The sequence below is a fragment of the Elephas maximus genome, chromosome 4 (genome assembly GCF_024166365.1).
Source record: "Elephas maximus indicus isolate mEleMax1 chromosome 4, mEleMax1 primary haplotype, whole genome shotgun sequence".
NCBI classification, from domain to species: Eukaryota; Metazoa; Chordata; class Mammalia; order Proboscidea; family Elephantidae; genus Elephas; species Elephas maximus.
This window is the reverse complement of record NC_064822.1, coordinates 29851865-29864485: the sequence shown is the minus strand read 5'-3', so window position 1 is coordinate 29864485 and position 12621 is coordinate 29851865. Positions and strand designations below refer to the sequence as shown.

At 37.5% G+C, this 12621-nt stretch overlaps 1 protein-coding gene across 1 annotated transcript in view; it reads left to right on the top strand.

The window, feature by feature from the left end:
- The window catches only part of GPR158 (G protein-coupled receptor 158), a 567445-nt gene extending 558398 nt beyond the window's left edge, over positions 1 to 9047 (top strand). Inside the window, exons 9-11 of the mRNA XM_049881810.1 lie at positions 2174 to 2279; positions 6230 to 6376; positions 7180 to 9047. Of these exons, the coding sequence (XP_049737767.1) occupies positions 2174 to 2279; positions 6230 to 6376; positions 7180 to 8655 (1729 nt within the window). The 3' untranslated portion in view covers positions 8656 to 9047. The remainder of the gene's footprint in view (positions 1 to 2173; positions 2280 to 6229; positions 6377 to 7179) is intronic.
- Positions 9048 to 12621: the final 3574 nt, after the last annotated feature.

Sequence of the window (12621 nt, the reverse complement as noted above, 5' to 3'; positions counted from 1 at the left end):
TGGCTTTTCGACCTATTTTTAAAAAGTTGAAATTCTCTTTTAAAATGAAGCTTTAAAACTACTGCAAAAACCAATTTTTTGTAAGACATTTCTAGTCAGAATTGCAACCTAAAAAGCCTGGCAATGATTAAAACTTGATTAATTGACAGATAATTGGTATTAACATACTTTAAGTTATATTTTGGAAGATTTCCCTTTTTTAATTTAAAATATACGTAACCTTTCTTCCTTCCAGATATTGACATGCAGGTTTAAAGTTCACTTGTATTGGCATTTCAGATAGGAATTTCCAGCCCATGAGGATGCTTTTAAAATGTAAACCCATTCACTTTGATGCAACTCTCTGCTCTGGTACTGGCAATGAGCCCCAGACAATTGAGATTGTATCAGAAACCCTGTGTGACTTGTTACTGAGTGTAATGATCCTGTTACAATGCTTAAAAAAGAAAGAAACAAGCTTATCAATCCAGCAAGCAGACTGTGTCAAAAGTACCTCAGCCCTGAACCAAGTCAATATTCAGTCATGTTCAAAACAGGTGTATAAGGGCCACTTTTCTCACAAGATAGTTAGAGAAGACAGAAATCCAGAAAATCCTTTTTAATTCTGTGTGAACTATCGTGAAGGTCCTGCACTCTTATGTATATTATTAAAAAAACAAACCCATTACAGTGGAGTTGATTCCGACTCAACAACCCTGTATTATATGTTTATTTTATTTACCTCTCCAGACAGCCGGGAGATAACTCTTCATTTTGGATAACTCTTGAGCTTCTGTTTTAGCTTCGTGTTCATGGGGTGAGAGGTGAGGCAGGTAGAGATGAAATCTTGATGAAATGTCTGCTTTAAATATCAATAACATACCAACCAAACTAAACCCAGTGCCATCGAGTCGATTCCAACTCACAGTGACCCTAGAGGACAGGGTAAAACTGCCCCATAGAGTTTCCAAGGAGCGCCTGGTGGATTTGAACTGCCAACCCTTTGGTTAGCAGCTGTAGCACTTAACCACTACGCCACCAGGGTTTATCAATAACATAATTTGTGAAAAATTCCTATTGGTAAATTTGTCATGAATTATGGTATTATACAGATACAAAAAAATCGTTTCTTCACTTGTTAGCCATCCATGTTTGCTTTATTATTATGATGTCATGAGCATTTTCATAAATGCTAACTTTTTGTATTTGATGATATAAATCATTGAAACAAAATTCTAATTCTCTAATTCCAGAAACTGTAGTAAAATCTCATATTTAGCTTTCATGGATAAATAATGGATGGAAAAAAATAAGAGAAGAGTGTGATTAAAAAAAAAAAAAAAGACCTTTAGAAAAGCAACCCCTGATTTCTCCATAAGGAGGAGTCCTTTAAACCAGAGCTTTAGTTTTTTGGTTTTTTTTTTTTAGTTTATATATGCACCCAATGGTTTGCAGAAATATTCCAAAATTACTATAGTAGGCATCAGTATGGAATCTCTCCCATACCCATGTTTCCTCTGGACCACCCTCCATCACAACTTTATAAATTCCTTAGTAAGATCAGATTTTAAACATTACATTTTAAATTATCTTAAAACATATTTGATGCTTCAGAACTGCTAAAATGTCTATTATGAAAGATGTGTTTTATAAACCATTGGTCTACTCACTTAATTCATTATATAGTTTACCACTTAAGCCCCTGAGATCATTCAGAAAGGCAGATAATTACCCACTCTTGTTGTCTTAGTTCTAACTAACACTTTAGATGACTTTAACTAGAGAATATCAGAGTCAAGAGTCATTTGGATGTGTTTTATAGCCCGTTTTCCTGAAACCACCAGTTTATAACCTACGTTTTCCTTGAAATCACATTTGTTCATTGCTTTTGCTTTGCAGATTCAAATTACTTACAAAACAATCTTAGAAAATATTTAGCCCATTCTGTAGGTATATGCTGTGTTTCTTATTAATAATGTAAAATAACAAATAAGAAAGTGTTCATAACTTATGCACCCAGTTAGATTTTCTTAGACCCTCGTTCTTCTATGATAAAAACATATTTTGTAGAAACAGCGATACAATTTCTTTTTTTTTTTTTCCCAAATACACTAAGGGAAAGAGTTGTGGAGTATCCTAGTGTTTTAAGCAGAAATCTTTGATAGATTGCTAACTCGATGGATTCTCATTTCAGATTTGTTCTTGCCTCAAGACTTCAGTCTGACTGGATGTTGATGCTGCATTTTGCACATACCCATTTGACTGTGACAGTCACCATCGGGTTGCTTTTGATTCCAAAGGTATTCTTCTAACACTGCCTTTCTCTCACGAGACAGATATATGAAACGAGCAGGAGATATTTCTCCTTTAAAAAGTATCTGTCAATATAGACAAAGGGAGGTATGGAAATTTGCTTGACACTATAGACTGTTTAAAGCTCTCTCAGGAGACTGTTTTCTTTTTGGATTTATTAAATGTTTTACATAATTTTTAAGTGCCTTGACTTGTGCAAAACCCATCATATGTTTGTTTCAGTCCTTTTTCAATTATTTTAGTGTCTAGTTATGTATTAATTATTACAGGTTCAAGGTATAACATCGTTTTTAAAGCAATTATCCTATTCTAAAAATCCTTTTGTTTAGATTCACATTCAGAAAAGTCTCGTGTTTTTAAACATTCAGAGAGCTTTTATGTGACTAGAAATAACTATACTATTGTTAAGAGAAGAATCTCACTAAATAATGATAGATTCTGACAATGACTGATCTAGGCAACATTGTATAGTGGAGAGATTCTGACTCCTACTCTACCACTAACTAGCTGTGTGATACATTATCTTTCATAATTTCAATTTCCTTTTTTTTATGACATGATAGCAATAATCTAGTAGTATATATGATTGTTTGACTTATGTATATTACATAAATTACATATATAAGAGTTATATATATAATACATATATATAAGATTGCTTGGACTGAAATGATAAAAGGAGTTTTGAAAACGAAAATGTATTATACAGATTACAGCATTATTGTTATTTCCCCATTTGCAGATAAAGAAATAAATGTTAGAGCATTATCTGTCTTTATCATTGCCACAAAATAAATATATCAGTAGCACAGCTGAAACCAGAATTTTGATTTTTTGTCTTACTTCAACTCTCACAGTTAACCAAAACATTGAGATTCAGCCTGATTAAAAAGCCAAGTGAGATTACAATAGAGGGTCGTGGACAGAGATGGAGAAAAATGTAGAACAAAATTCTAACTCAAAAAAAAAAAGACTTACTAGTCTGACAGAGACTGCAGACTACAAGAGTATGACCCCTGGATACCCTTTTAACTCAGTACTGAAGTCACTCCCGAGTTTCATCCTTCACCCAAAACTTAGGTCTATAAAACAAAACAAGACTAAATGGGCACATTAGCCCAGGGGCAGGAATGAGAAGGCAGGAGAGGACAGGAAAGCTGAAAATGGGGAACCCAAGGTCGAGAAGGGGAGAGTGTTGACACATCATGGGGCTGGCAACCAGTGTCATAAAACAATATGTGTATTAATTTCTTAATGAGAAACTAATTTGCTCTGTAAACCTTCATCTAAAGCACAATTAAAAAAAAAGAAAGAAAAAGCCAAATGGTTATAAACAGAGCAAAATACCTGTTTTCTTCCCTACTTGAAGTATAGTATATCAACTAGCCACCATTTTCAATTTTCACCAATTAGTCTGTTATTGAAGTTTATCTTAATAATATTAATACTTTGTTTAATATAGTTACACATTTATTAGATGGATTTACACTCAGAGTGTTTATTCGTTCAATAAATACTATTGCACTTCCAAGAAAACTGAAAAATATATTCGAGCAAAAACTTTTACACAAACACTCATAGCCCAAAAGTGGAAACAACCCAAATGTCTATCAACTGATGAATGTATAAATAAAATGTCTTAAATCCATACATTGTTCAGCCAGGAAAAGGAATGAATTGCTAATACTTGCTGCAACATGAATGAACCTTGAAAACATTACGCCAAATTAAAGAAGACAGACACAAAAGACCACATATTGTAGGGTTCCATGTATGTGAAATGTCCAGAATTGGCAACTCTATAAAGACAGAAGGTGGATCAGTGGTTACCAGGGGAAAGGAGAAAGGGGCATGGGGAGTGCCTACTAACGAATATAAAGTTTTACTGGTGATGATGAAAATACTCTGGGGTTAGATAGTGGTGTTGGTTGCACAACCTTGTGAATATGCTAAAAAACGCCAAATTGTACATTTTAAAGTGATGAATTTCATGGTATGTGAATTATACCTCAGTTTTTAAAAATTTAAGTATTATCGAGGACCTATGTTAAGCACCGTTCAACATCCTGGAATAAGAGTAACGAGCACATAAATATCTATGTTCTCATGGTGCTTATATTATGGTGGGGAGGAGAACATAAATAAACAAAATACATATTTAAAATAGCATTTTAGATAGAGATAAGTGTTAACAAAAAATAAAGTAGGAAATGGACAATATTTGACAAATAACTGTTCCTGAAACTCGTGATTATCCAAGACTTTGCTCAAGAAAAGCAATTTCATTCTTATAAATAACCTCCAGGGTGGTTTAAAGAGTAGCATGTGAGAGTTTGGAGAGCAGGGACTCTGCTGTATTCATCTTTATGGCCTAAATTCATGACACGCCTAAGTCCACAAATTTAAGTAGATGAGGGAAGCAAAGATTTATCAGCTTCTTTGGATTTCTCAGCCTCAATTCAAAACATTCATTATTGCTTAAATAGAGAATTGCCATTTCACATGTTATCTCATATTCATGTTCACCAGGCTAGCTGAATATTTTAACAAAAATTTACAGTAAGATATCTCTTTATTATCAGAAGGAACCCTGGTGGCCCAGTGGTTAAGAGCTTGTCTGCTGACCAAAAGGTCAGCAGTTCGAACCTACTAGCTGCTCCTTGGAAACCCTGTGGGGCCGTTCTACTCTGTCCTGTGGGGTCACTATGAGTCAGAATTGATTCAACAGCAACGGGTTTTTTGGTTTTGCTATAAGAAAGTGATATGTTCATTTTTTTTAGGAACCTGACCTGATGATAAGCTAGGAGAAGAGAATCCATGTTCTCTAACCTATTCTCTCAATTTTTACAGGGCAGTTACTCAGCTTACAGGTTATCCAAGTGGCTGGATTGTTTTGATTTTCCTTCCTGCTAGCCTTCATTTATCTAATTCACTCTTCCTGACTTCTCCACTTAAAAAAAAAGAATAGAGGTAGCAAGAGTACCTGAGACTGAAAAATGTTAAAAGACCAAATGAAAATAGTCAAAATATTTCAAAATGTCATGAAGGAAGAACTTAAGAATAATGATGAGCTTTTTTAAGGATAAATTCTGAAATTTCAGTGAATCTGAGTTTTAAACTTAGATGCCATTTAACCTCAAGCTCTTTAGGCTGAGAAGATCTGTGCTTCAGAGAGGTTCTCTGACTTGTTTAAGATCTCACTGTCAGCAGAACTGAGCCTGGTATTCAAATCTCCTGTCGGCTGGCCTATGTAGAGTAGACTGAAAGTCACATTCCTGTGATTAGGGCCAATTGTGCTCATGGATGAAATACATCCTTACCTAGGTGAAGTGAAATGACTAACACCAGATACCTGTGGCTACTGAGTCGATCCAACTCATAGAGACCCCATAGGACAGAGTAGAACTACCCCATAGGGTTTCCAAGGAGCAGCTGGTGGATTCAAACTGCCAACCTTTTGGTTAGCAGCTGTATGTAGCTTGCCATATCTCTTACCCGGTGTGCCACCAGGGCTTCAACACCAGATAGACCCCACCATTCAAAAAAACTTTCCCACCCATCTTCCAGTGGGTCTAGATTGCTATTCTTAAAGAGAACATTTATTTGGGTTCTTCTACTTTTTTTTTTTCATTTAAAAAATGCAAATGTATCATGGAAGAGGAATAAATGTAACTTAACACTGGGAGCCTGGAGAAAAGACAAAGGTGAAAATAGGAGTCAGAGAGGGGACCAAGTGCTAATACTGCCTTACTAATGGTTATAGCATTTAACATGGAAAACAAAACACAAATACTTTTTTCAAATCTTTTGTAAAGAATTTAGTGAATGGATTTATCTGAGTGAAGAAATGAAATTAACATTATAACTCTTAGAAAATTACCGTGCTATGTTTTACAATGGGTTAATGCCTACAGCTCATATTGAATATCTATTGCAGTTTTCACATTCAAGCAATAACCCACGAGATGATATTGCTACAGAAGCCTATGAAGATGAGCTAGACATGGGCCGATCTGGATCCTACCTGAACAGCAGTATCAACTCAGCCTGGAGTGAGCACAGCCTAGATCCAGAGGACATTCGGGTAACGCCAGTATCCCCTCTCTTTTATGTCAGATTGAGTCCATTTATACATGCAAACATATGTGAGTTGGTGTGTGTGTGTATGTGTGTGTTAGAGAGAAAATGTGTGTTTGCGTATGAACTGAAGATACCAAATACTGTTACTCCAGTTCTAAAATATATACTCATGGTATAAATTAGGATGTACGGGCTATTTCACCTCTTAACAGTAGCCTGGCCAACTTCAATAGTCTTGACTGACTTGTTGGCAGTAATAATGGTTAAATGATTATACATGTTCCATAAGACATGTTTATGACATCTTACTGATGGAAAGGTAAAGTAGATCTCTTAGCAGAGAGCGCAGATTATTTAAAATAATCTGCGGTGATAGATCAGCATCTTGAGGAAGAACGTGCTTTTATTGTCCCTTAACCTAATATAATTTCAGTTGTGACTTTTTCAATGGCTATATGATGCTTACAATATTGTTTAAATATAGAGCTCATCTGTAGATGGACATGCTGTGTTTTGTTATGGTCCAGGTTCAGTACGGTCCAGGTAACTTGCAAGTTCAAAGTGCTTGATCCGTGAAGCAAAGATAGAATGCATGAGTTCATGTCCTAAAGTTCAAGCTCCATGTGAAACAAAACACAAAATAATCAGAAAGTAGGAATGAAGAGAAAGTTGACTACAAATGTTGGGAAAATCTGTAGGGCAATTCCCTACAGAGTTCAAGCTTACTGCATTCAAATAACATTTAGTAACATTATCTAGCTGAAATGCTAAATCTGTACCTCTTTGAATTTGCTCTTGTTCTGACAGGATGAGCTGAAGAAACTCTATGCCCAACTGGAAATATACAAAAGGAAGAAGATGATCACAAATAATCCCCACCTTCAGAAAAAGCGGTGCTCTAAGAAGGGCTTAGGACGGTCGATCATGAGACGAATTACTGAGATTCCAGAGACTGTCAGCAGGCAGTGTTCCAAAGAGGACAAGGAAGTCACAGACCACAGCACAGCCCAAAGCACTGCCCTCGTTAGGAAGAACCCACAAGAGTCTTCATGTAACTCTGGGAAACCCAAGGAGGAGTCCCTGAAAAACCGAGTCTTCTCACTAAAGAAATCCCACAGCACTTACGATCATGTAAGAGAACAAACAGACGATTCCAATAGCTTACCGACAGAAAGTCAAGAAGAGGAGCCTACAGAAAATTCCACACTAGAGTCTCTGTCGAGTAAAAAACTAACACAAAATCTTAAAGAAAACAGTGAGTCTGAGTCTACAGAGTCAGTGCCTTTGGTGTGTAAGTCAGCAAGTGCTCACAATCTCAGTTCAGAGAAGAAGCCTGGGCACCCAAGAACATCTATGTTACAAAAGTCTCTCAGTGTCATAGCAAGTGCCAAGGAGAAGACTCTTGGATTAGCTGGGAAAACCCAAATGTCAGGTGTGGAAGAACGTGTTAAATCCCAGAAACCTCTGCCAAAAGATAAAGAGACAAACAGAAAATATTCAAATTCAGATAACACTGAGACTAAAGATTCTGCCACCCCAAACTCAAATCACTCGGAGGAGCCAAGAAAACCTCAGAAATCTGGAATTATGAAACAACAGAGGGTCAGTGCTCCCACTGCCAATCCTGACATGAGCCCAGGTACCACACGGATGAAGGACAATTTTGACATAGGGGAAGTGTGCCCTTGGGAGATTTATGACATGACCCCTGATCCAGTGCCTTCAGAATCAAAAGTTCAAAAACATGTATCTATTGCAGCTTCTGAAATGGAGAAAAACCCAACTTCTTCCTTAAAGGAGAAATCTCATCAGAAGCCTAAGGCAGCTGAAGCGTGTCAGCAGTCCAGTCAGAAGAACACAGATAAGGCGGAGGTGTGCCCTTGGGAGAGCCAAGGCCAATCTCTTTTTGAAGATGAGAAGCATTTGATTCCCAAGACTCGGGTTCTCCCAGGGAGACCTAAGGCTGAGAATACCAGTCAGCATCACGCAGCCAATGTGTGTACTGGGCAGTATGAAGAACTGCCCCCCAAAGTTGTAGCATCAAAAGTCGAGCGTGAAAATCTCAACCAACTAGGAGACCAGGAAAAAAAGACATCTTCCTTGAAGGAAAATGTGCCTGGCCCCTATAACTCAAGTAATAACTTTCCACAGCCTTTAATAGCTCGAGCTGAGGTGTGTCCTTGGGAGTTTGAGACCCCAGATCAACCAAATGCTGAAAGAAGTGTAGCTTTACCTGCCTCTTCTGCTTTAAGTGCAAATAAAATAGCAGGGCCTCGGAAATAAGAGGTCTGGGAGACTTTTAAAGTGTAAGCCAACCAAAAAGGGAAGAAGGAGGAAACTTTGAGTTCTATATGAAACACTTCTGGATCAAAAATTCCCGGAGAGTACTTGTCAATCAAGGGACATAAGATGAGGTCAAAGGCATGGGAGGGAAGAAGCCTAGAGGGCAGGAGCAATGACCATCACCATGGAAAAGTCAGACTTTGGCCAAGACCGGACATTTCCCTGCTAACAGTAGGCAAATATTTGCACATCAGCATGTCCAAGGGAAATAGCCCTCAATGTTTGCCCCTGATGGATATTTACTCACGGGACTTTGAAGATCCTAAGCAAGGCAAGCTAGAAGACACAGAAGAGGTGTGAGTCTTAGCAATGGAGGGAAAAGTAGAGACGTGTGTGACAAATTCTGAGTAGCTAACTAAAAAGAACTTCTTACTTTACCTATTTAACCCTGATAGCACTGCTAACTTAATGCATCCAAAAAATACCTTTTATATCAATGATTGCTCTCATTTTCTTATAAATGTATGTTTCAGTACGTTGTTGTGTCTCATATTCAAGCATTCCAAATTGTATAATTTTTGCAAATAACTTTGACATTATGTGACACAACATGTTTATGCAATCTGCAGCTACTCAATTGTTATTGCAACTTACAAAAAATACCTGCTGTCAACTTTAGTTGGTTTTTTGAAGTACATAAGCTTTCTCTGGCTTGGAAAGCCATAACTGTTATGATAAAATCTTTTTGTTTTGGCTGTGGTTTATATATCGTGAACTTGGATTTGGCTTTTATTATTTCACATCATGGTTTGTTATACTGTCTTAGTCAGGGTTTTTTTTTATAGAAGGTAAGTTACTTGTTTCTGCGCTTCTTGTTAGGTCTCAGAAGCTCTATCAATACTGGAGATCAAGCGGTCCTACTTAGTCATGCGTCTCATTAAGTTAAGGACAACTTTTCATTGTTTGTTAAAAGTCAGAGGTAGATAACACCTTCATTCCAATTAATTGTCCTTCTAACTCTTTCAGTATTTCATGCTTAGCAGCATTTCCTGAAGAAGCAGCTAAGAGTGAGAAAAATCTACTGTCGATTATTATTTCCATTAGAAAGAGAAGACTCTAGGAATGATAGGAGAATTACAGCAGTACAACAGAGCCGGGGAATTTGCCTTTCGTAACAAAGCCAGAAAGGTAGCTCCCAATTGCACTTTCAAGGGATTATTTTTTTAAAGAGAAAAATTATGGTAGCATTGAGATCATTGTACGGATATATATTTTATTATGCATACAGAATATATACTATTTTAAATTACCTGAAACTATTTATTCTCATAAGCTCTTATTCATTGCTTCAGCTAGGGCTAGAACTTGCTGGGCTCATATCCCAAAGAGATTTGTAACCTGATTTATTTAAAGCCCATAAAATGGTATGGGCTCCTCATTCTCCCAAGCACTGGAAAACCTGAAAATCCCACAAACTGCCATTGTGAGCCACTTGGCTCAGAAGTAAAAATGTAATGTTTATCTGCAAGCCAGACAGCACCCAGAGCATAGTCTACAAAATTCATTGCATTCCACACTGATTACTTGGCATGAAAATCCTAAATTGCTGACTTGGTCCTATTGATGCCATCATGCAATGAGATGCTATTCCAAAGCTCATTCTCATTTTATTTCAAGTAGGACCCAGACTTGCCTTCCTCTCACACTGCACACTGAAGTACCAACTGCTTATTTAACCAGGACATTTCCAGCCCAAATTTCACGAAGGGCAAGAAGAACCTGCGAAGAGGATAAAAGATGGGTAAAGGTAATCAGAAGGTGGATGCGGGGCTGTTCTTAGAGAATATTATTCTCAGTGGAAGGTAAAAATGAGGAATTCTTAATCTTCGTCATTAAACTTTTCACAGCAGTTTTTATTCAGGAGTGACTGAGTGCTTCGTTGTTTCGCAAAGCTGTGCATAAATCTTCACTCATTTGCTTGCTTTGCGCATTACTCAGGTTGGTGGGGTAGGTTTGAAGAGAGAAATTCTTTGTGTGTGTGTGTGTGTGTGTGTGTGTATCCTTCATTTCTTTGTTTCTCCCGTTCCTAAGAAGCCCTGGTGGTGCAATGGTTAGCACTCAGCTGCTGACAGAAAGGTCAGTGGTTCGAACCCACCAGCCACCCCATGGAAGAAAAGACCTGGTGATCTGCTCCATAAAGAGTTCAGCCTAGGAAACCCTATGGGGCAGTTCTACTCTGTCCTATAGGGTCATTATGAGCCAGAATCAACTCAATAGCACACAACAGCAAACAACTTCCCTTCCTTATCAATCAAGACCTATCTACTTGAAGACCCTGGGATATTATTTTAAGGTCTGTTAATTGGGGTTAGAGCTTCTAGACTCACCTAATTGCTTCATTTATTTCTGAGATCTGTTAGCACTTGATTCACTTTTTGAGAAATAAGCAGTCAAGCATCAGTGACTTTTTATTGCACTTCAGGATGATCCTACTAGAGATATGGCTTCAAGAAGACTTGCCAAATTATACCTTAGTGACATTCCTCAGTCCATAGATTATCCTCCACCAGCCTAGATTAGTGCGAGTGCCTAGGGTCTTTCCTAGAGTTTCCTTGCCATTACTCATCACCAAGAGAAGTTCTAATCTATTGAGGTTATTTTACCCAATTCAAAGGGAAAAAAAGTGAATAACCAATATTAAGGTCACAAACACTTGCTAGGTTGTCCTTCTCAGTGCATGTGCAGGCTGCATCCTGTCCTTGTTTTTAAGCCAGGGTTTATAAATAAGTAGATTTATACCAATCTTAATAGACCTGTATATTTTATGCAAGAATTAAATGCTTTAAGACATGAATTATAACTCAACCCATTGTAAACTTTGGTGGCAATATGGATTTGAAACTCGACCGTTCTCTTGTATTTGCTTCCTAGGTTTCTGCATGCAAGTGATGACAGGTAGGACTGAAAAACACTGCCTTTTGACTTCTAGCATTTAGCAACTGAGAGATGTAGAGCCAATAAAGCTGTCTCTTCACTTAATCTGTGGTTCTTCTAAACCTATTATCTGAAACCTACAGCATCCCACCATGAAATATTTGGTAAATTCGTTGTGATGTATTGCAGCATGTAAATAATTATAACTTCTCTGCAATAAAGCATATTTATATGAAAGTGATTGGTGGTGATTTGTGTGTTCATCTATTCGCCTTTGAAAGGATGAATCCCATATAGATCTGTGGCTTTGGTACACTTACACACATTCATAGCCATCTTGCCTGTCTACAGGAATATGTAATCAGACAAATGTGACCTCAATCATACAGGTAATCATTTGAGGACAACAAAACCTACCAGCACTATTGATTCTGATCTAAGAAAATTCTTCCCAAATGAGAACTAATTCAGATACCATATTTCTTTATTTATTCAGGACATATACCAGGCAATCCTGTTAAGCAGTGAGAACACAAGGATGAGCAAAATGAAAAAGACCTCCAACGACACTTAGACCCATAAAAGTATCCAGTCGTAATAATACACAGGAGATCGTGACTAAATCACAGAGTCAGGGAAGGCTTAATACAGAGTTCACGTTCACCAGGCTGAAATTCTGCAAGGGTGTCAGGTAGAGGGGAAAGGGTATAAGGCGGGAAAGGTAATTGCGTACAGCTGTACGTGCCGTGCTTCAGGTTATCTACAGCTTTATCCTGCAGATTGGGGTACTCGCTAAAGATTTCTAAACAGTGGGGTAATCAGGCTATATATTACGAGGATCATTTTGGGAGCAGCCCAGAAATGAACTGGAGTGGGAAGAGACTAGAGGCAGCTAGACTAGTGAGAAAACTAGTGCAAGAGTCAAGAGAAGACGAGGGCCTAAGGAGGTGAGGAAAACAATGATTGGTGATTTCATCAAAATAGCATCTTCAAGGGGGTTTATTGTTTTGTTATACCCATTTGAAGTAAGAA